Source organism: Mirounga angustirostris, unplaced genomic scaffold, assembly GCF_029215605.1.
Source record: "Mirounga angustirostris isolate CCGP_5_RB_7025 unplaced genomic scaffold, mMirAng1.0.hap1 SCAF_11, whole genome shotgun sequence".
NCBI classification, from domain to species: Eukaryota; Metazoa; Chordata; class Mammalia; order Carnivora; family Phocidae; genus Mirounga; species Mirounga angustirostris.
In genome coordinates this window covers 42,961,402-42,985,727 of record NW_026991719.1, presented here as the reverse complement: position 1 = coordinate 42,985,727, position 24,326 = coordinate 42,961,402, and the positions used below count along the sequence as shown (strand labels likewise).

Here is a 24,326-nt window from a genome sequence, read left to right as displayed (position 1 = left end):
ATTGCATTCTTGGCACGAGAAAGGTGGAGACCCCAACACCCAGGGTGAAACTCTACTTGCCATATGTGAAGGTTCAAAGCACAAATATTCTCAGATCTAAGCTCAAGGGGACCTTAATCTGCACTTCCTTACAACTGTTTCATAAAGAAAGAAAAAAAGAAGGAAGGGAAGGGAAGGGAAGGGAAGGGAAGGGAAGGGAAGGGAAGGGAAGGGAAGGGAAGGGGAGGGGAGGGGAGGGGAGGGGAGGGGAGGGGAGGGGAGGGGGAGAGAGAGAGGGGGGAGAGAGAGAGAGAGAGAGAGAAAGAAAGAGAGAGAGAGAGAGAGAAAGAGAGAGAGAGAGAGAGAAAGAGAGAGAGAGAGAGAGAAAGAAAGAAAAAAGAAAGAAAGAAAAGAAAGAAAGAAAGAAAGAAAATTGTGTCCTACTGACACAAAATCATTTAGGTAAACGTGGATATAGACCCTATCTCCTTGTCTACTGGCTTAGGACCAGCTCTTACAGACCAAAAGTCTTTCCCATGCTGGAATGATAAAGGCGAGGAAAAGAAAAACACAGCAGGTTAATTAAAACAGATCAAATCTTTTGGCATGCCAGGACCTCACTGGTGAATGTTGAGGGAAAAAACAGATGTGTGGACATGGAGACTTAGTATACTGACAGGAATACGGACAGGAAGAAACAAATAATCATATAGGGAATCCCCAAAATTCAGAGAGAAAGGAGCCCTCAACCCTCAAATAGATGAGCTCAGACATCTGCAGAAATGCCCAATCCTAGGAATGGCTTAGGCACATTGTAATGATGGAACTTTCTCCGGAAAACACCAAAGACCATTCAAGGTTACCAAAGTGAATCTTCAAAACTTGAATGCAAAAGGGAATTGGGCTTTCTGAGTTTTGGAAAGCTAGAGGCAGAGCTACTGCTCAGAGATGCCCTGCTTCTCTCACTTCCACTCTGGATATAGATGTGGCCTAACAGATACTGCATTCATTTGGAGAACCAGAAGGGCTCTGGATGATATCTGCCTGTATTTCCTATTAGTTTGTGTTTGTTCTTTATGAATGGCAATATAAACTTCACGAAAAAGAAAAAAAAAAAGGACTGAGACATAGCAAGAAATTATCTCATATGCTGTGAGACCTTGCTTTGCACAACGTCACTGCTCTTCCATCAGGGACTCTGGGGGCCAAGGGAAGCCACACTACCATGAGCTGCATCTGCTTCCGATTTGTGTGGCTACCTTACTTCAGCCAAGTTTCTAGATCCATAGTTAAATAAGTCAGGAAACAAATCTAGCCTTACAGGTCTGTGTGGGAAGGGTCTCTTTCAACCAATCTACAGTAAATCTGAAATTATTCAGAAAGCTGTAACCTAATCATATATGTTGTAATCTGTATGGGGAGGAGACTATGTTAGTACAGAGGTGGTCACACAGCAGCATCTAAAGAGCAGAGATCCAAAGGAGAGAACTTTGCCAATGCTTAACCAATCCTGCTCAAGGGGGTAAAGTATTATCTAGTAGATACAAGTATTCTGCAGCTACAGAAGGACACTCTATTATGGAGGGCAGGAATAGTTCACCAGGGTTCTCTGTATCCTAGATGAAACACTTTGAAAGCAACATTGGGCAAGTCCTGATCTGTAGACATAATTATGGTATCTACGTTATAGAAATAAATGAGGACTAAGAGAGTTAAATCAGGAAAAAGTGCTTAGAATAGTGCCAGGCACCTGGTAAGCCCTCAGTAGTCATCAGTTATTATTCTCTAAGACCAAAGATTACCTTGCCCAATTCTACATTCAATTATTAACAGTTAACTATCAATTCTGGGTTTTGTTGGTATCTTAATAATATCAGAAGGGAGTAAACTAACAATTCTCATCAAATTGAGTTTCTCAATCTCCATGATTGAAGACCAGACTATGGAACAGTGGTCCCCAATGGTTCTGTACATCAGGGGGCATTTTTGATTGTCACTATGAATGGGTTGCTGCTGGAATTTAACACCAGGAGCCAGAGATGTTGTGGCTGAGGACAGTCCTACACAATAGAAAAACTACTTCACCAAATGCCCATAGTGCTTGAATTGATAAACACTGCCTTGAACTACAATGAACCCATCAGGATACTCACCTCTGAGGCCTAGGCAGCTAGTTGAGCCACGTCTGGACTTAATCTAAATGCAAGATCCCGTAGCTCTTATATTTATCTACAATTTCATATCTGATAATCACTCTGTCTGCTGGTTCCAGAAAGTTCAACCAATTAATCCAGATGGTATGTGCCAGCAGAAGAGCTCCTGCAGCTTCTGAAATTGGATCATCAATTCCAAGTATAATTGGCTCTCAACATTCTAGAGAGGGTCAGGGTCTGGTAACCCAGAAAGATCCCTTAAGGAAGAGGTTATCTCAGCCATATGCAAAACCACAGCAAGGGATTGGACTAGCATACTCACATTGGTGAGATCTTCAAAAGCTGATCTCTTTTTGCATCGTCTCTTAGGTGAACATGAAGAGATCTCTGCTTGGTAATTCTCCCCTCTCTAAAAAAGTAAAAGAGGTAAATGAGTATATCCAATCATGAACACTTTTCAGGGACTTCAGGTCATCTTTGGGGCTCAGGGGCAAACTCCAGAATCTCCAAGCAACTGGAGATGTATATAATAAACCCCAAAAAACTACAACAAAAGGAAATTTTGGCACTCACTGCTGCTTAGAGAGTCCCTAAAGGAGGTAATCATTGATCATGGGGACAAAACTAGGATGATGACCTTCAGTGTAACCCCCAGAATGAGCAAAATAGCTTGGTAAAGCTAGTTTTCCCTCTTAGTTCTCTCATCTTTATGGTTATCTGATCAAAGATTAACAACCACCACCACCCTGCCATTCCCAGTCATTCCTTTAATATGGATGCACTCAAGTAAATCAGTTCAATAATTTAACAAATATTTAAGTATCTCTTACGTTAAGTATTTAAGATAGTCCCAATAAGGACAATAACACATATACCTAGATATCGGTCCAGGATCCCCTCTTTACTAGCTGTTGACCTTAGACAAATCGCTTACTCTTTCAGCCTCAATTTGCTTATCAGTAAAACTGGAATGAAAACCTACCTTATTTGAGGATCAAATAAGAGAATACATATTTTTGAAAGTCTGTATAGAGGCGCCTGGGTGGCCCAAATTCTGTGTTTTGAGAAAGGAGTTTGATAATCCATATTAACCTCTAATTGTTAGTGTCTATGAAGGAGAGGTAGCAGATGGGAGGAGAGGTGACTATTTTGGAGCAAAAGGGGCTTTCTTTCTAGGTATTGTTTATCTGTGCATGCCTTACCCATCTCCCAAGTGAATGACACCATCTCTATGGGGCTACAGGTTAGGGTAAATCACACTGTAGTGCTCTTCTACTCATTAACAGTTTTTCTTTGGTGAAGGTCTCCTAAGTATTAAATCTCCTCTATGAAATGAGAACCCTGCCCTACTTTTATCAGAGAGTTGCTATAATGTGAAGCAGAGCATTAGGGTCACACCATCTATTTGCTCTGTTCTTCATCTACATCATGAACAGTTAATACATGACACAGTAAGTGATCAGAAGTTTAGAGAATTGGATTCATAGTACAATAGACCAATCTAGCACAGCAGAGCAATCCTGAAAGAGCCAAGAAGAATTACTTCTATTTTCTAATTGATTAAGCTAAGAAATCAGTAAACTATTAGTCTTTTATCTAGTTCATGGTAAATAATCCTAGTGGAAATAATTAGCAAAAATATTTGGTGGTTACACAAATCTCACAAATTAGCTAAGAAATAAACTGTCAGTCTGCTATCCAATTCCCACTTAATATTACCAGTAGAAATAATCCAATTCCCACTTAATATTACCAGTAGAAATAATCAGCCCCAAATAAAATTCACAGATAAAAGTGAACTCAATAAAACTTAGACTTACAAAATGTGCCCCCAGAAAGCTGGATTTGGAAAAATAATTGCCACAAAAGAAAACTTATTATGGCAGAACTCTAATCAGCAAATCCAATATAGACAAAAATCTGATCGATGAATCAAATCTTTCTTACAAATTTATATATAAAAAAAATCTAGCCCCTCCATGAAAATCATTTTAGTAAAACGAAAAAATGAAAATGATTAGAAAATGTTTATCTATGCTGAGAGAAAACCAATCAAGGAAATAAAATTGGCCTAATGATGTTTGCTCCAGGAAATACTCCCTTAATGACAATTCATCAGTATTAGTAAAACTCTGGTTAAAATATGTATGGTGATGAACAAAGAACATCCCAGGGTCGGAATGACAGTGTCAAACTATCCACAAGGTCAAAATGGACACCGTCTTCAAATTTAATACTATAAAAAGCCATGATAATACATTTGTTGAAGATTAGCTTCATAGTCTCCCCCAGGATGCACTAAGCAGCCTCCCAGCAAGGTACTTTGAACATCTCCCAGACACTAAGAGTATAGACGTGATCATTAACAAGGGCTGAGTATTATTTGCTTCTGAAGGTTGTGAAGGACACCCTTCATTTCAGCTATGCATATATGGGAAAGGAGAGTTACACTTAGAATCCAAGTTCTAATTTGCTGGTCTTCTTAAACTACAAGCGCTACCACTCCTTCCCAACTTCTCAGATTAAACAACACATACTCAGAAAGATTTAGGGGTGAGGATAGGGACTGAGCCAACACAGAAAGAAGCTACTTGAGACACTGTTGGGAGAGACAGCTTGCTCTAACCTTTTCAGATTGGCCATGATCACTGGGCACAATTTTGCTCGACTGTGATTTCTTAGTCTCAGGTTTGGAGCTTCGGGATGGTAGAGGCAGTGGCATCTCTCACAGGTTCAGCAGTGTCTATCCAAGATAGGCCTGCAATGAGAAAGGGACTCTTTCAAACACCATTCACCAGACACTTCGCAGAATTCTCCGAAAACCCCTGAGAATACCCAGTCTCTTTTTAGCATCTCTAGAAGAAAATATACTTTGAGTTAGGCAGATCTGTGTTTAAATCTTAGTTCTACCACAATTAGCCTTAGGCAAGTGACAAACTCCCTGGGCTTCAGTTAGCTCATCTGTAAAATGGAGATAAGTATACCTACCTCTGCAGGGCACTGTTCCAATTAAACGAGATACTCTATATAAAAAGCCCAGCACAGTGCCTGTCATCCTCTGTGGGCACTGGAACTGTGGCCTACCTCCTAGTTTAGGCCTGGGAACACTAGGAACAAGTCACATGAGTGTTTTGTATTAAAAACGATCAAGAACATGCAGATCATATAGTATGGAAGCCAGCTGGAACGGTTAAGGTTCTTTAAAAGGCACAGGGTCCTGGCACAGCAATTACAATGATGCTACAGAGAAGATGCAAGAATACACTGCACACACATATATGCATGATAGGCCGGAGTATTCAAAGACTGCATTCAACCAAAAGAAACCATAATCCAGTTCCAGAGACACTTGGTAGGAAAAAAAAAAAAAACCAAAAGATGAGATAACAATAGAAGGAACTAACTTATTGAAAATCACTTGACATAAAAATTTAACCATCATTACAGCCCTTGAGAGAGTCCTATCTTTGTCCCATCTTGGTGGGAGACCCCATTCTATGTTTTTTATGGTTCTTTCTTGTGAGTCCTCAATAGTTAGGATATACTTATGTGTCTTACGAGCAAATGCATTATTAGGAGGAATCTGTTTTTGGATATACAAGAGGCCCTTCCCACTCAGATGCAACTGCCCTTCCAACCTCACCCACATTCAATCTCCAAATTCAAATGCATTTGACAAAGAACAGGCTCCTGGAAGCGAGACCCTACAGGCAATGCAACAAGCTTACCATTCTGTACCAAATATTTCCAGCAATGGAGATATTAATGCAAATAAATCATGCATCTTATCCTATAAGTATTCACAAGCACAGCTCTAAATGTAACATAAAAATGTGGCAAATGATTTAATAAAAGTAAATACAAAGAACTACAGAAACACAATGCAAAGTCGATAATCTTGTCAGGGAAAGGGGTGGGAGAAGGCTTCATAGCGGAGATCATATATAATCTAGATTTAAATGACAAAGAGGTTCCCAAGTAGACTGGGGAGCTTTCCCGGCAAAGAAAGCCTGAGCCCAGGCAGAGACTTGACACGTCGAGCATGGCAGATGCAGGGACACCCAAGTTTCCTGGAGTGTAGAGTATAAAAAATGTATTGGGGAGGAGTTAGAAAGGGGCTGAATGCTAGGCTGGAGGCAGGCTGGTAAGAAAGGGAAGCAGAGAAGACTGCAGCTTGAGGGGAAGGTTTAAGAAAGGAGAAAGGCTGATTTTGGATGAAGAAGTATTAAACATTTTGTCAGTCAGGAAAAGTCAGTACAAGTATGTGCCTTCACATTTATTACCTCAGTTGATCCTCACAACAAAACTGTGGGGGTACACAGTACAAATACAATTCTTCCCATTTTAGAGGCCTCGGTGTGTTAAGTGACTTACTACACAGGACAAACTACTGAGCAGTATAGGTCACCCAGCTCTTTCCAGGGCTCTTTCTAAAATACCATGAAGTCTCTCCAATCATACTCAAAAGCACTCCAAAACAGTCCATGGTCCAAATCGAAAGGCTGTACTGTGGTAGTGTAAGGAGACAGAATGAGCAGGTATTTTTTTTAAGAAGCAACTGGGTTTCTAAACCAGACAACTTAACATTTTTGAGGCGTAATTTTCTCATTTGCAATAGAGGTATACCACCATTTACTTGCAGAAGCAACATATGACTCCAAAGTAAATTTGTATGTGTGAAACCTAACCCATGGTAGGCCCTCAAAATAAGTGGTGCATCTTACTTTCCCTCTCTTCCCCCAAATCCAAACCTATTTTCCATCTCATCTTTCAAAACTCAGCCGAGCAGCAATAAAGCCAAATTGGGTGCACCCACCCTTAAATGCACTGTATGAAAACCACTTACTCTGCTGTTATTATTCACACCTCGGACAATTTTTTTATGGATGACCAAAGACTCATGTCCTGAAACTTTCATCTTTCAAGGGGAAAGAAAAAATAGACTGAACTCAACAGGCTAGAAAACTTCCAGCTGATGACATCACAGGATAACTAAACCTCAGAGAGAATAAGGTTATCCAGATGATATTCATACACCACCTTCATTATCCTGGACACTAATCACTTGTTTTGGGGGACACACACAGTGACTTAAGTAACTAGTTTCTCTGCCATTAGGAAGGGGGAGGGGATTGACTCCACTAAAAACAAGCTTTCATTAAGGGACATTCAGCAGAACATTATTGACTTCTACCACCTACAGAACGGGGCCTTACTTGGACGAGAAAATTAGAATCCTTTCCACTTTCCATCTTCCGTACATATACACTGATAAGTGTGGGAGACTCCATTGCGCATCCCAGAACTGGTGCTAAAACCCAAACAGGGGCAAGTTGGCTCATTTAGAAGCCCCGTTGCTTAGACTCCAAGACTGTAGATCAAGACAGTCTACAGGAAACAACAGCAACTTCATTTTATATCTAAAAGCAGGTTACAGACAGCAAGACACTGGGGAGAGAATGCAGCACCGTGTCCATGAAAGCAGCACTGGGCTGGGAAGAATGCCTAGGCTCTCTGACTCTGGCCCAGGCTGGCTGGATGATGCTAGGCAAGTCCCTTTTCCCTCTCTAGGCCTTTGTTTCCCCACCTAAGAAAATGAGGCCATGGGACCAGAGCCTCCTAGCTAGTCCAACCATGGTCAACAGATCAGCAACATTAGCATCACCTGGGAGCTCGTTAGCAATTTAAAATCCCAGGCCCCAAGCTAGACCTACCAAATCTGAAAGTGCAAGTTAACAATATCCCCCAGGTGATTTGTATGCACTTCAAAGTTTAAAAAGCACTGTTCTAGGGTCCTTTGGCCTCTGACATTCTAGGATCCTAAGTGGACCAAAGCACAGAGAAGTGGGAAAGCCCAGAGCTGCAGCGGTTGGAGCATGGGATAGAGGAGAGCCAGTGGAGATAAAAGCGGTAACAAAGGAGAGAGCACACGTTTCCGTCCTTTTTCATATCCTCCAACCTGTAATTCAAAGACATCCCGCAAGTAGCACTGTCTGACTTAAATACGTCCTGTGGATGAAACTGATCCTCCACACTTCCACTTGTGAAAAGACGTTTTGTAAATGTACTCTGATTCAGGCATGTGTACTGGTCGCTCTATCTGAAAGCTAGGACACAGTCCCATTTCTTTTGCCATCTCACCCTCTAAAACACATTCCCTGCCCAACTTTGCACAAACTGCTGACTGACAGCAGAACAAAACAAAGGTTTCATGGCAGGGATGCCTTGCTTGCCGGCGAGAGAAGACAGCGTGTTCACAAGGGGCTGGAGTAGTGCTCAGGCATCAACCCGCTTGCGACAGGGCCGGACATTCGAGCGGGCCGTATAAGCCCAAAGGCGCCTACCTCACACCGAGATTGAGGGCAGAACATGAAGATCATGGACGCACTCCTAGACCAGGAGAGGCCCGGGAAATGAACGGAGCTCCGCGTTGTAGCGACCTGTGTCCTTCTCAACCTGGCCTGGTCTCGCTCCAATCTGCCCAGTAGCGAATTTTGAAAATTACAGCCCCAGGAGGAAGCGCAGTGGAGATTGGCCAGCAGGGGCCAATCAGCGGGCACCGTTGGGGCGTATGCGCCCCTAGCACGGAGGGGCGGAGCTGGGTATTTTTAAATTGAACTGGGCGGCTAATAGCCTTCGCATTGGGGCGTGGTTTCGAGTACAACTGGCTGAACCCGGCAGGGCTGACCAGCCGAGTACTGGGTCAATTTAAAGAGGCGTTTTTTTTTTTAAATAATCCTGCCGGAGGATGGGGACGAGAGTGGCTGCGTAATGCAGATTTAGACCAATTAAAACATTAACATTAACAACCCTCTGTAGAGTCAAATGTTAACTCCTGCTGGCTTCACAAATGACCTTGTGAGGGAATCAGGGCAGAAATTATTGCCCCTATTTTATGGATAAGCACCCAAAGTGCAGTAGAGCTAATAGTAGCTAACATTAATTTACCACTAGCTCTGTGCTAAATGCTATAAATTTTTATTCTTTTAAATCCTGTCCAAAAAGATAGGTACTTTTATTAGTGCCATTTTACAGATAACAAAATTGTAGCTTGCTAACTGCCCAATATCACAAACCTGAATTGTGGCAAAGCAGGTATTACAACTAGATATTCTCATTCATTTCACTCACTCATTCACTCACTCATTCATTCATTCATCCATTCATTCATCCAACAATTACTGAGCACCTGCTTTGTTCCAGGAGCTAGAAAAACTATATATGAGTAATTGACAAAAGACTTGGAAGAATTAACAGCCCTGCCCTATCCTCTGAAGATGAAAAGAGTAAATGGAGATACCAAGGATAAAATCCAGGACTTGCTGCATACACAGCAGCTAGCTACTCTACCACTAAACTACATCCCTGCCTTTACTATCAGCCCATTCTCCTTTTAGTATCTCACAGCTTCTACATTAAAAGTGGAATACTCACATGATCCCAGGCCCTCTTCTCTTTTCAATCTCCCTAGGTTATCTCATCCAGAGCCACGACTTTAAATATCATCTAAAAGCTGGCCCTGAACTCCAGATTCATAAATCCAAATGACTACAACACATCTCCGCTTGGATGTCTGATAGACAACTCAAACTCAATATGTTCACAATGTTTACCAAAGCTGATCCTTCTTCCAGTATCTCCCATTTCAAAAATTGGTACCACATCAAACTTGTTAATCAAGCCAGAAACCTGGGTATCATCCTCGATTCAAACTCTCTTCCATCACCTTACCTTCCCATATCCAATCCTTCAACAAGTCCTATTGATTCTACCTTAAAATTATACCTTATATCCATCCACTTCTCTCCACCTCCACTGCCACCACAGTCTCTCATCTGGACCACTGTCAAGAGCCTCCAAGCTGCTCTCCCCCTTTCCAATCTTGATCTTCTCTAATGTGAATACAATACAAGATCAATCTTTAAAAAAAAAGAAAAGAAAAGAAAAAATATATCATCTTTCTCTCATGCTTTAGTGGTTTCCCACAGAACTTAATATCCAAACTCCTTACTGTGATCTACAAAGTCTTGCCCACATCATCAACCTCATCTCATACCACTCTTTCTTGTTCACTACATTCCAGCCATAATGGTCGTCTTTCAGGGCTTTGAATATAATAAAATCCTTCTCTTCAGAATCTTTGTACATGATGTTCCCACTGCCTGGAACATTCTTCCCTCCATTCTTTAAATTACTTGTTTTTTTCTGATGCTTCAACTCTCAGCTTAAATGCCCCCTCTTCAGAGAGGCTTTCTCTGACCATGTTATCTAAAGTAGTATTCTCCTCCCACTCCTTTATACTCTATCTCAGCCCCTTACATTTATTTTAGAGTAATTATTGCTATTTGTAATTTTTAACCTATCTCCTCATTCAGGAATGCAAGGTCCTTACCTAGAGAGTATTATGCTAAGTGAAGTAAGTCCTACAGAGAAAGACAAATACCTTATGGTTTCACTTATATGTGGAATATAAAAAACAACAAATGAACAAACAAAAAAAAACAGAAACAGACTCAGAAATAAAGATGTACTTCATATATACAATGGACTATTACCCAGCCATCAGAAAAGATGAATACCTACCATTTGCATCAACATGGATGGAACTGGAGGGTATTATGCTAAGTGAAATAAGTCAAGCAGAGAAAGACAATTATCATATGGTTTCACTCATATGTGGAATATAAGGAATAGCGCAGAGGACCACAGGGGAAGGGAGGGAAAACTGAATGGGAAGAAATCAGAGAGGGAGACAAACCATGAGAGACTCTGGACTCTGGGAAACAAACTGAGGGTTACAGAAGTGAGGTGGGTGGGGCCGTGGGGTAACCAGGTGATGGGTATTAAGGAGGGCACGTGTTGTGATGAGCACTGGGTGTTATACGCAACTAATGAATCGTTGAACACTACATCAAAAACTAATGATGTACTCTATGTTGGCTAACTGGACATAACAATAAAAAATAATAAATAAATAAATAATAAAGAGAATGAACTGGTAGCTATGTGGAGGGGGGACAGATAAAGGGGATTAAGAGGTAAAAACTTCCAGTCACAAGGATGAAAAGTAAAGTGTAAGGAATATAGTCAATAATATTGTAATAACTTTATATGGTGACAGATGGTAACTACACTTATTGTGGTGAGCATTTTGTGATGTATGTAATTATCGAATCACTATGTCATATACCTAAAACTAATATATTTCAACTATACTTTAATTATAATTTTTAAAATTCTAAAAATAAAAAAACTAAAATGTATAATAAAAAAATAAAACAAAACAAAAAGAATACAAGACCCATAACTATATGGACCATATCCATTGTGCTCTATCTCCAGTCATTAGCATTAATAATAGTTAATATTTATCAATTGCTTACTCTATGTTTGATGCTGTTCTGAGACTCACAATAATACAATGAGGTGTTAATATCCCCATTTTGCAGAAGAGAAACTTGGAGTACAGAGAAGTTTAGTAACTTGCCTGAGATCACACAGCTAGCAAGTTATTGGACTGGGATTTAAACCCAAGCAATCTGATTTCAGAGACAAACACATATTCATTACCCTATACCTGGCTCTTTGATAAATGATTAAAAAATACTTGTTAACTAAGCAATTTAGTATCTTCTTTTAAGGGTAATCACTGTGGACAAGTGCCCCACTGGGATGCACTAAAGAAGAAATACAGTGTTAACCCAAGTCACTTTAAGTCTTCTTTATTTTCTTTAATTTTTATTATTCAAGTATAGTTGACATACAATATGATCTTAGTTTCAGGGGTACAATATAGTGATTTGACAATTCTATACATTACACAATGATCACCATGATAATTGTAGTTACCATTTGTCAACACACAACATGATTATAATAATATAATATTCCCTGTGCTGTACTTTCAATTTCCCTGACTTTTATTTTAAAACTGTAAGTTTGTACCTTCACCTACTTTACCCATCCCCTCCTTCCAACAACCACCAATTTGTTCTTTCTTTATGAGTCTGTTTCTATTTTTTTTGTTTGTTCATTTGTTTTTGAGATTCCACATATAAGTGAAATCATATGGTATTTGTCTTTCTTTGACTTATTTCACTTAACATTACATCCTCTACATCCATTCATGTTGTCATAAATGGCAAGATCTCATTCTTTTTTACAGCTGAGTACTATTCTGTTATACACACACACACAAATATCTTCTTTATTCATCTATCAGTGGACACTTAGGTTGCTTCCATTTCTTGGCTATTGTAAATAATGCTGCAATAAACATAGGGGTGCATATATATCTCTTCAACTTAGTGTTTTCATTACCTTGTGTAAATACTCAGTAGTGGAATTACTTGATAATATGATATGTCTATTTTTAATTTTTTGAGAAACCTCCATACTATTTTCCACAGTGGTTGCACCAATTTACATTCCCACAAATGACACACGAGGGTTCCCTTTTCTCCACAATCTTGTCAATACTTGTTCTTATTTTTTTTTTGATACTAGCCATTCTGACTGGTTGCAAAGTGAGATCTCATTGTGGTTTTGATTTTCTTTTCCCTGATGATCAGTGATGTTCAGCATCTTCTCATGTGTCTGTTAGCTATCTGTATGTCTTCATTGGAAAAATGTCTACTCAGGTCCTCTGCTCATTTTTTCATTGGATTATTTGGTTTGTTGGTGTGGGGTTGTATAAGTTCTTTATATATTTTGGATACTGTTTACAAACATAGCATTTGCAAATATTTTCTCCCATTCAGTAGGTTGCCTTTTCATTTTGTTGATGGTTTCATTCACTGTGTGTAACCTTTTATATTTTGGTTTAGTCCCAACAGTTCATTTTTGCTTTTGTTTCCCTTGCCTGAGAAACATAAATATGTTTCCAAGACTGATGCCCAAGATATTACTGCCTATGCTTTCTTTCAGGAATTCTATGGTTTCAGGTCTCACATTTGGGTCTTTAATCTACTTTGAGTTTATTTTTGTATATGGTGTAAGAAAGGGGTCCCATTTTTCCAATGCCATTTATTGAAAAGACTGTCTTTTCCCCATTTTATATTCTTCCCTCCTTTGTCATAGATTAATTGACCATATAAGCATGGATTTATTTCTGGGCTCTCTATCCTATTCCATTGATCTATGTGTCTATCTTTGTGCCAGGACAATACTGTTTTGATTACTATAGCTTTGCAGTAAAATTTGAAATCAGGGATTATGATACCTCCAGCTTTGTTCTTCCTCAAGATTGCTTTGGCTAATCAAAAGGAATGAGATCTTGCCATTTGCAATGACGTGGATGGAACTGGAGGGTGTTATGCTGAGCGAAATAATCAATCAGAGAAAGACATGTATCATATGACCTCACTGATATGAGGAATTCTTAATCTCAGGAAACAAACTGAGGGTTGCTGGAGTGGTAGGGGGTGGGAGGGATGGGGTGGCTGGGTGATAGACACTGGGGAGGGTATGTGCTATGGTGAGTGCTGTGAATTGTGTAAGACTGTTAAATCACAGATCTGTACCTCTGAAACAAATAATACATTATATGTTAAGAAAAAAAAGAATAAGAAGAAGATAGCAGGAGGGGAAGAATGAAGGAGGGGGAATCGGAGGGGGAGACGAACCATGAGAGACGATGGACTCTGAAAAACAAACTGAGGGTTCTAGAGGGGAGGGGGGTGAGAGGATGGGTTAGCCTGGTGATGGGTATTAAAGAAGGCACGTTCTGCATGGAGCACTGGGTATTATACACAAACAATGAATCATGGAACACTACATCAAAGACTAATGATGTAATGTATGGTGATTAACGTAACAATAAAAAAATTTAAAAAAAATATTGCTTTGGCTATTTGGGGTCTTTTGTGGTTCCATACAAATTTTAGGATTATTCTAGTTCTGTAAAAAATGCTGTCAGTGGGGCACCTGGGTGGCTCAGTTGGTTGGGCCTCTGCCTTCCGCTCAGGTCATGATCCCAGGAAGCCTGTTTCTCCCTCTCCCTCTGCTGCTCCTCCTGCTTGTGCTCTCTCACTCTCTCTGTCAAATAAATAAATAAAATCTTTACTAAAAATGCTGTTGGTATTTTGTTAGGGATTGCAATGAATCTATAGATTGCTTGGGTTAGTATGGACATTTTAACAATATCTTTTTTGAGAGAGAGAGAGAGAGAGCATGAGCAGGGGTAAGGGCAGAGGGAGAGAGAGAATCTCAAGTAGGCTCCATGCTCAGTGCAGAGCCCGACACAGGGCTCAATCTCAAGACCCTGAGATCATGACCTGAGCCAAAATCGAGAGTCAGATGCTTAACCTATTGAGCTTCCCAGGTGCCCAGACATTTTAACAATATTAATTCTTCCAACCCATTATCATGATATATTTTTCCATTTGTTTGTGTTGTCTTCAATTTTTTTCATCAATGTTTCATAGTTTTCACAGTATAGGTCTTTCACCTCTTTGGTTCAATTTGTTTCTAGGTATTTTATTCCTTTTAGTGTAATTGTAAATGGGATTGTTTTTCTTAATTTCTCTTTCTGCTACTCCATAATTAGTGTATAGAAAGCCACAGATTTCTGTATATTAATTCTGTATCCTACAACCTTACTGAATTTATTAGTTCTAATAGCTTTCTGGTGGAGTCTTTAGAATTTTCTACACATAGTATCACGTCATCTGCAAATAATTACAGTTTTACTTCTTTACCAATTTGGGTGATATGTATTTCTTTTCCGTGTCTGATTTCTATAGTTAAGACTTCCAGTACTGTGGCAAATAAAAGACTGTAAGCCCTTCTTTAGTCAAGAGAGGAAAAGTTCTATCTACCAAAACAACAGCAATATAAAAATTACAAAAGAAGCCATTTCATTTTTCCTATTCTTCCCGCTTTTCAAAAAACAAAAAAGTTATTGAGCAAAAGAACACTTCCAAAAATGTTTGTTTGTTTTTCTCTCAACCTTCACGCCTCCAGTTGACTTAACCTCTCCTTCGTGTTCCACTCAGAGAGAACACTGAGAAAAGAGGAAATAGCCCTTTGACTCTATCACTTTCCAATATTTCCCTCTTCCCAGGCAGACAACATTCTCATAATCTCTCCTTTCTCCTCCCCGCTACATCCCTCATATTAAAACCCGATAGAAAAGACACTACATCAAAAACTAATGATGTAATGTATGGTGATTAACATAACATAAAAAAAAAAAAACGATAGAAAAGATCTGCTATTATCTACTTTACTTTTACATGAAAATATATTCCAGATGGATCCAAGATTTAATTGTGAAAATGAAACCATGGAAATACCAGACAAAATATAAAAGAATATTTTATAACCTTCAGAAGGAAAAATTTTTCAAAAAAATTAAAGATAGCAAAAGCCTCAATAATTTTTAATAGCTAAAAATTGAAAATTTGTTTGGCAAAACAAATTTTTTAAAAAGAAAAGGGCACCTGGGTGGCTCAGTTGGTTAAGCGACTGCTTTCGGCTCAGGTCGTGATCCTGGAGTCCCTGGATCGAGTCCTGCATCGGGCTCCCTGCTCAGCAGGGAGCCTGCTTCTCCCTCTGACCCTCCCCCTCTCCTGTGCTCTCTCTCTCTCATTCTCTCGGTCTCCAATAAATAAATAAAATCTTTAAAAAAAAAAATTGGGGGGGGGGGCACCTGGGTGGCTCAGTCGTTAAGCGTCTGCCTTCGGCTCAGGTCAGGATTCCAGGGTCCTGGGATCGAGCCCCGCATCGGGCTCCCTGCTCGGCGGGAAGCCTGCTTCTCCCTCTCCCACTCCCCCTGCTTGTGTTCCCTCTCTCGCTGTGTCTCTCTCTTCAAATAAATAAATAAAATCTTTAAAAAAAAATTTTTTTTAAAGAAAAAAAGCCAGTGTAGCTATATTAATATCAGATAAAGTAAACTTCAGAGCAAAGTAAATTAGCATAGACACAGAGAAATATTACATAATGATAAATGGGTCAATCCACAAAGAAGACACAGCAACCTTACTGACATCCAAAGCATAATGAGGGAATACTATGAGCTCTATACACATAAATTTCACAATTTAATTGAAATGGACAAATTCTTTGGAAATCACAAACTACCACGATGTACCCAATATGAAATACATCATCTGAATAGCTCCATAGTTTTAAAAAAAGTCAATTTGTAATTTTAAAATTCTCAAAAAAAGAAGTCTCTAGGCCAAGATTATTTCACTGGAGAATTAAACTAAATCTTTAAAGAATAATTAACACCAATTCTACACCATCTCTTCCAGAAAATAAAGAGGAGGGAACACTTCCCAACTCATATGAAAACACTTCTACCGTGATATCAAAAGCAAAGACTACGAAAAAAGAAAAACACATACCAATCTTCCCTCATGAAAAGAGATGCAAAATCTTCAACAAGATATTAGCAAACAGAATGTAGCAATTATAAAAAATATTATATACCATGACCAAGTGTGGTTTATTCCAGGGATGCGAGACTGGTTCAAAAAATCAATCCACATAATCTATCACATTAACAGGCTAAGGAATCCACAAAAATAAGAAAACTATTAAAACGAATAAATGAGCTCAAGGCTGTAAAATCAATATACAAAACTCAATTGTATTTCTATAGCCTTGCAAGGAACTATCTGAAAATAAAATTAAGAAACCAATTCCATTTATAATGGCATCAAAAGGAGCCAATTACTTAGAAATAAATTCAACAAAAGAAGTACAAGACTTGTACACTGAAAACCACAAAACATTATTAAGAAAAAGTAAAGACCTAAATAAATGTAAAGACATCCCATGCTCATCAACTGAAATACGTACTTAGTTAAGATGGCATCCCTCTCAAATTGATCTACAGAATCAACAAAATCTCTATCAAAATCTGTGTAGAAAAAAGATAACATAGCAGACCTGAGAATGTTATCATCTGAAAATCCTGCAGGCAAGGTTGACCCTTAGCTAGGATCTAGGAACTTGGATTTGGGGAGGATTCCCACCACCCTAACCCATAAAAGTAGTTCACTGTACCTTCATTGTGCAAACAATATGGCTTATGGTGAACACGAGATTTCCTCCTGGGACTTTGGAATTTCGGTATGTACTAGGCAGAGGGTTGCCTGCACGACCAGCCTCCAGCAAAAATCCTTGGCATCGAGTATCTAACTAGAGTCCCTTGTAAACATCATTTCACACATGTCACAACTCTATACCGGGAAAAGTTATGCTAAATGAAAGAAGTCAGTCACAAAAGACCACAATACCAAATAATTTCATTTATATTAAATGTCCAAAATAGGCTGATCTATAGAGACAGAAAGAAAATTAGTGATTGCCTAAGGCTGGGTAAGTATAGGGTTAGGGGAGCTGGGGCGTGATGGCTACAGGGTATGAAGTTTCTTTTTTTGGTGATGAAAATGTTCTAAAGTTGATTATGGTGATAGTTCCACAACTCTGTGAATATACTAAGAATCATTGAGTTGTACACTTTAAAAAGGTGAACTACATGGTATTCGAATTATATTTTAATAAAGCTGTTTTAAAAATAACTAGCTAATAAAAATATATTGGTTCTTTCAAAAAAAAATTCTGTTTAAGAGTAGCAAGAAAAGACTCAGTAGAACCAGTTAGGAAGTTGCTGCAATAAGCCAGGCAGTTCGGACCGAGGTGATTCAACCTTCTTGGCCATGGCCAAGCACTTCTATATGGTTCTGGGCATGGCAATTCTTGAACCTAGTGATATCCCTTGCAGGATAAATGAAAATCAGTAACACACAGTCGTTCTCCTCAAGCATTTGGAAAGATAAAGCTCATAATGAAATAGAACAGACACTGCTTTCCTTGAACCTATAAACATCTTTTCTGAAGGAAATGTATCAATAAATGTAACACACACAAAAAGTGCGGTTTTTAGGGTGGGGAGTGATTCTATAAGGAAGGAATCACCAATTTCCCTTTTAATTTGAGGAATGCCTTGGCAAAACGGGCTTCGGTAAAGGGGTGATCGCCTACCTTCTGGAAACACGTTTTCCAAGCAGGGGCGACCTCCTAGTGGCTACATGGACTCATTACCTCCATTTACCCTCTCGATTGAGAGCCACAGGCACGGGTCTCAGCCTAACACCCCCACGGCGCAAGGACATGACCAAGCTGAAGACTAGGCCAGTCTTCATCCCATTTTAACGTCCCTAAAACCTGGGGGATCCTTAACAGAGTCGCTGGGGGCGTGAGGGATGCCTACCAATACCATGAGGGAACTCGAAAGGCTTCCCGCTTCCAGATCCCCTTCCTCTCGTCCAAGAGTCTTGCCTTAAAACATTCCTTCACTGACAAAGACACCAACAGAGGAGAGGATTAAAAGTTTTGTCGCCAGGCGCCTGGGTGGCTCAGTCGCGCCTCAGTCCGTTACGTGTCTGCCTTGGGCTCAGGTCATGATCCCGGGGTCCTGGGTTCAAGCCCCACATCGGGCTCCCTGCTCAGCCGGGAGCCTGCTTCTCCCGCTGCCCCTCCCCCACCCACCCCACCCCCACCCCCCGCGTCAAATAAGTCAGTAAATTAAAAAAAAAAACTTTGTCCCCAGTTGATACTATATTTTAGTACTTTTCGTCAGACATTCGAGACAAGTTTGTTGGCTTGACAGGAAAAAGAAAAAAATGCGATTCACAGCCTAGCTTCCTCAGCTACATCTCCAGCTCCGACACAAAATACGTCGACGTACTTACATACGGAAGGCGAAAGGCTCTTTTAAATGCCTAGAAAATTAAGTTGGACCTCGAACAAACCATCGACGACGGACTGACACAAACCCTCGGCTTTGTAAAGGGACTGCCCCCCGAGTAGTAGGAAACAGAAACAAACAAAACAAGACACAAAAACCAAACACGGACGAGGGCCCCAATAAGTGACTAACCGCCTCAGGAAAACGGCCTCAGAGCAACCGCCTCCAGCAAAAGCCGCCGCCAGCAAAAGCCGCCTCCGCAAATGGGTCCCGGAGGCCGCCGTCGGACCCCACCATTGTCACCAGCAGGGGGGGCTAACGGATCAGCGCTTCGTTCAGTCAGCCTCGAAACCACCAGATGGGGCCAAAAGATCAGAGGAGGGACCCCTTAGCCATTTCTTTTTCTCTGGAAATTTCTCTTCGGACCCTAGAAGAAAGAAAAGGGGTACCACTCTCTGCGCGGGCACACGCACACCCACCTCCAAAATGATGGAAGTGGGTAGTGCCTCGTCTAGCCGGACCACCCCCCCCCCCCCCCCGGCCGTGATCCAGCCCCCCACTGATAAAAATCCGGATTAAAATAGCACCCGTTTCCGAGGGTGCCTGGGTGGCTCAGTTGGTTAAGCGACTGCCTCCGGCTCAGGTCATGATCCTGGAGTCCCGGGATCAAGTCCCGCATCGGGCTCCCGGCTCGGCGGGGAGCCTGCTTCTCCCTCTGACCCTCCCCCCTCTCATGTGCTCTCTCTCATTCTCTCTCTCTCAAATAAATAAATAAATAAAATCTTAAAAAAAAAAATAGCACCCGTTTCCGAAAAATGAGATGACGCAGGTAGAACACAGTAGCGGGCAAATTTTCAGGCCCCACTCCAGCCCCGCAGACTAAAAACGTCTGCGATGGAGCCCAACTACCTATTTTCACAAGTGCTCCAGGTGGTTCTGAGAAGTAGACTGCCCACTGAAATATTGCTACGGATTCCAGGACCCCGTGGCTTCTGAACTGTTTGCTGCCTGAAATTCCAAAAACCGTCATTTATTTGTTCCTTGAGCCCAGCCGTGTGCCCAGTATTGTGGCGGATACGATGAGAGACAGAGACGCCGCCCGCCAGGCTTTCAACGCAGGTGATCCAGGGATAGGAAAAGTTAATTAACTCTACCAGGCCAGACCTACTAAATGTCAGATGAATTACACAGACAAGAAGCAAATGTTCTAGGAAATCAGAGGAGGGAAATTTCCCAATTATAAGAGGGAGGAGCCTGACCAGAAATGGCCCCTGCCAAGCCAAGCCCACCTTTCACAAATAGCTATTAAGTCATTTTCTACAAGGAGGCAATAGAACAGACCTAAGCTGCCTAATTAAGCCTCTGCCTAAAAGGAAACCCCAGCGTTATCTAAGAGTCCTCTTTTCTTTAACAGCTTCCCTCTGGAATAAAAAATGAGAATATTTATAGCATTTTAAAGTCCTTTATTGTCGCTCTCCACTGCTTCCATCGCTCATAGAAAAGACCAGACAGATATGCACAATACAGACATAACATAAATACTTGACAGAAGTAATTATGCAGCACCACTGCGAGATGTTCAGAATAGCTATCTAATTGTTCACTTTAGCATGGTTGCATGAAGCTGCTCTAAATGACATTGTGTATTTTCATGTCTGGAAAATAATGCAGAGAAAAAAAAGAAGTGGAGCTCCCATTTGTGTTGGTTCACAATAAATAATGTCTGTTAATCACTGGTATCACCGTGCATTTTCCAAATGGTCATGGTGTCATCCCATAAACTAAATTAGGCAGCCTAATCTGAGACTGGAAGATACTTCGTGAGACTAACAGGCAGACAGTGATTTCATGAAGGCTGATAGTTCAGCTCATTTCAATTTCATTTTGCCATTATTCATAACAATTACATTACAAACACAGGTCCCATTTTTATTACCTTAATAGCTCTTTCAAACCAAATGTAAACTGAAAGCGTAAAGTGTTGATTTGTACAGTTATTCACAAGTTTGTGTGGAAGAGATGTTTGTGTAGAATAAACGAAGTTAGAAAATGGATGATAATGGTTCCAAAAAAAAACCTGTGTCTACCATCTTTATGTTTGGCTCTTTTTTTTTTTAAGATTTTATTTATTGGGCCCCTGGGTGGCTCAGTTGGTTAAGTGATTGCCTTCGGCTCAGGTCATGATCCTGGAGTCCCTGGATCGAGTCCCGCATCAGGTTCCTTGCTCGGCAGGGAGTCTGCTTCTCCCTCTCCCACTCCCCGTTTGTGTTCCCTCTCTCGCTGTGTCTTTCTCTGTCAAATAAATAAATAAAATCTTTAAAAAAAAAAAAAGATTTTATTTATTTATTTGAGAGAGAGAGAGCATGAGATGGGGGAGGGTCAAAGGGAGAAGCAGACTCCCTGGAGTCCCTAGGACTCCAGGATCATGACCTGAGCTGAAGGCAGTCGCTTAACCAACTGAGCCACCCAGGCACCCTTTATGTTTGGCTCTTAAAGGCTAATCTGAGTGCATAGTACTTCACCCATATTCACACACTAACATGGCATATTCCTTCTTTTGATTCTTTGAACATCCTTCTCCCCGACCCATCTGTTCCCACCTCTAGTCAGTATAGGCTGGTCTGAGAATCTCAGCAGCTTAAGAGAAAGAAGAGGCAGAGGATATACTGTAACCTATGACTGAGCCTCCTCATGTTTTTGTTGTTGGTTTCCCATCCAAATGCCACTCTTTTTTGCTCCTGGTTATCCTCCAGGATGGCAGGATTGGGGCGCCATGGGACAGGGCTCTAATCATCCATAATAGTTCTCTTTTTGTCATTCAGGGGATTGGGTAAGACATTTTCCAGGCCCAGATCATAGTCATTCCCTTCTGGGCTGGGAGACATAGAGGCTTTTTGTTTTTTAATCTTAGGGATATACATTCTTGGGCTTGGAGAATAAATACACGTTTTCTTTCTTTGCTGCTTATTCTACAGACATGAGCCAGATCCAGGAGCTCCAACTTTTTCTTTAATCATCAAAAGTTCTTGACAAAAAGGCGATAGAGGAAAAACAAGTCTTGTGCTGTAGATTTTAGCTCATCACCACCGACAAAGACTCCCTCCTTGACCAAAAGTTATTTTTTAATAAAAATTGTATGTATCTAAGGTATACAGCATGATGATTTGATATAGTCAGGCTCCTCTGAGACTTCTTCTCAACTAGGCCTCACCCTTGGCCTATAGAACTGCACGGGCACAAACAGTATCATCCTTTCCCTACATTAAGAGACGTGAACAAACACTAACACAGTTTCTATCAGCTCAAGGCCATGTCCCTAGGATGATGATCCCAGCCTCCTTAAAAGGCCTGCCTAAGAAAGTTCAACACTGCCAGAAGAATTTACTGTTTGTTTCAGCCAAAACCTGATTATAGGCCCCTGACCTCCCTTTCCTTAAAACATTTACTTTGGAAAACGTATCATTGTAAATCCTTTCTCCGTTCCTTTGAGATGTATCTTCTACAACCCAGAAATGTTTTTCTCAAAGACCTGGGAGCCATCCCTTTGAAATGTAATTATCAAGAAAGAAGGACCCCTGTCTCCTAATCTCTATGAAAGGGTAGGAGCCTAACTTTGATAAGTACCAGTTAGCACACACAGTTGCCCTAATCACACTGATCACCCCCCAACCAAACACACACACATACATACACACCCACGTTTCCCTCAGCAGTTTTTCCTTTAGCACACCCCAGCATTTAAAAAGCCTTCTGCTTCTTGTTTCAGTGGAGTTGAGCTCTGTTCATTGGAAGACTCTCTTCCTGGGCACCTGGGTGGCTCAGTTGGTTAAGCGTCTGCCTCCGGCTCATGTCATGATCCCAGGATCCTGGGATCGAGTCCCACATTGGGCTCCCTGCTCTGCAGGGAGTCTGCTTCTACCTCTGCCCCTTTCCCCACTCGTTCTCTCTCTCTCTCTCTCTTTCTCTCTCTCGCCTTCTCAAATAAATAAATAAATAAAATCCTTAAAAAAAGGAAGACTCTCTTCCTTACTGAAGTTGAATAAAATCTGTCTTGCCACTTTTAACAAATGTCTAGCTCTGTTTCTCTTTTATGCCATGAACTAACAAGATCAAAATTGTACAGCAGGGTTAAGACATGCAGTCTCAGGGGTAACAAAGAAAAGAAGAAATTGAAGTAGACGAAGAATACAAAACTATATTATTTAGGGGATCCTCCCAACTTATTTTTAATTCAGATGCATTTATTCTCATATATGAGGTTAAAGTGGAAATATGTAGAGAAAGGACAAGGGGAAGATAAGACAAGTCTTGGGCACAGTGTGAGCTATTTGGTGATGGGCTAATGTTTCCAAACTGGGGCAAAACTAAAGGCATCTCAAAGTCTAATGGATAATCCTCTAAAGAATATAGTAGCCAGCAATCCAGTACTGGCCATATAATGAAAAAGAATAAGTGGGGCTCAGGCCCTTTCATAACTTAAAAAAGTCTGTGCAAGGCTGACCCTGTCCCAAGGAGATTGGCCTTTTTTCTGGGATAATCAGCCTTCATGATGAAGGTTAGAGCTTGCTGGACCACTTAGACATCCAGAATCCTAAGAATGGAGCCACCAACTTTGTGTTGTCACTGTTCTCTATAGAAACAGTGATGTCATGAAGCAGAAATTCTGGTACCAGCTGGCCGTGAAGGCTTTAGGAGAGTATGGAGGGTTGAGCAAAGAAGCAACATCTCAGGTCAGACTGGAAGGGTCATCACAGCATCCCAAATAACAAGAAAGAAATCATTCCAAGGTCCTATAAAAGAGCCTACTCTGATACTACAAAGGTAGGGGCATCTTCTGACTTCTTTTTGACTAGCTACGGGGGTGTCTTGACAGTGAGGTGAAACTTCCTATTTCTGCTTTTATTCAGGATAACCAGAAAGGACTTTACCATTTTTTCTGTCTCTACATAAATCCAAAGATCTCTTGCCGCATAACTCTGAATCTCTAGTGGGAAACCCAAAGAAAAATAAGCTAAGATGGGAAAATTAATACTGTCTTATTCATAAAGGCTGGTGGCAATTCTGTATGTGAAAAATACAGACCCCCACCAAACCGGTAACTAATATGATTAGATTGTTCTGGAAACAAGAAGAGTAAAGAGAAAGGAAGTATCAAGGGATTGTAAGATGGACAAAATGTGAAATAAATATGTGTACCCTCCTAGAGAGAACAGAAAAGGGTTGTTGTATGGGAGACAGCCTGATGTGCTTTTGATGTGAAGGGCTACTGAGTTTGCCAGACTGCCACGCCTTTGCTGAGGTTGCTAGTTGCAGGCATTGTGACCCAACAAACTCCTTTGTCATACCCCAGGGTCAGAGGCAGCAGGGAAAAGCCTGGCCCATCAGTCTCGTCCAACAGCTGACGGGGGTGGCAGCCAGCTGCAGGTGCCCAAGAACTTGGCACTGCCCAGTTCCATCTAAAGGGGCACATCTCCCTTCTGGGTGGCACAATT

The 24,326-nt window shown here is 40.8% G+C and overlaps 1 protein-coding gene across 7 annotated transcripts in view; it reads right to left on the bottom strand.

The window, feature by feature from the left end:
• The window catches only part of CCNB3 (cyclin B3), a 91,749-nt gene that overhangs the window by 44,565 nt on the left and 22,858 nt on the right, over positions 1 to 24,326 (bottom strand). For 2 of the 7 annotated variants that reach the window (XM_045877918.3, XM_045877966.3), the window contains exons 5-7: positions 19,027 to 19,261; positions 4,759 to 4,890; positions 2,455 to 2,541 (exon numbers count right to left, since the gene is read on the bottom strand). In XM_045877918.3, coding sequence (XP_045733874.2) covers positions 2,455 to 2,541; positions 4,759 to 4,854 — 183 coding nt within the window. In that variant the 5' untranslated portion in view covers positions 4,855 to 4,890; positions 19,027 to 19,261. The other 5 variants (XM_054507985.2, XM_054507989.2, XM_064574064.1 and 2 more) reach the window with 5 other exon arrangements.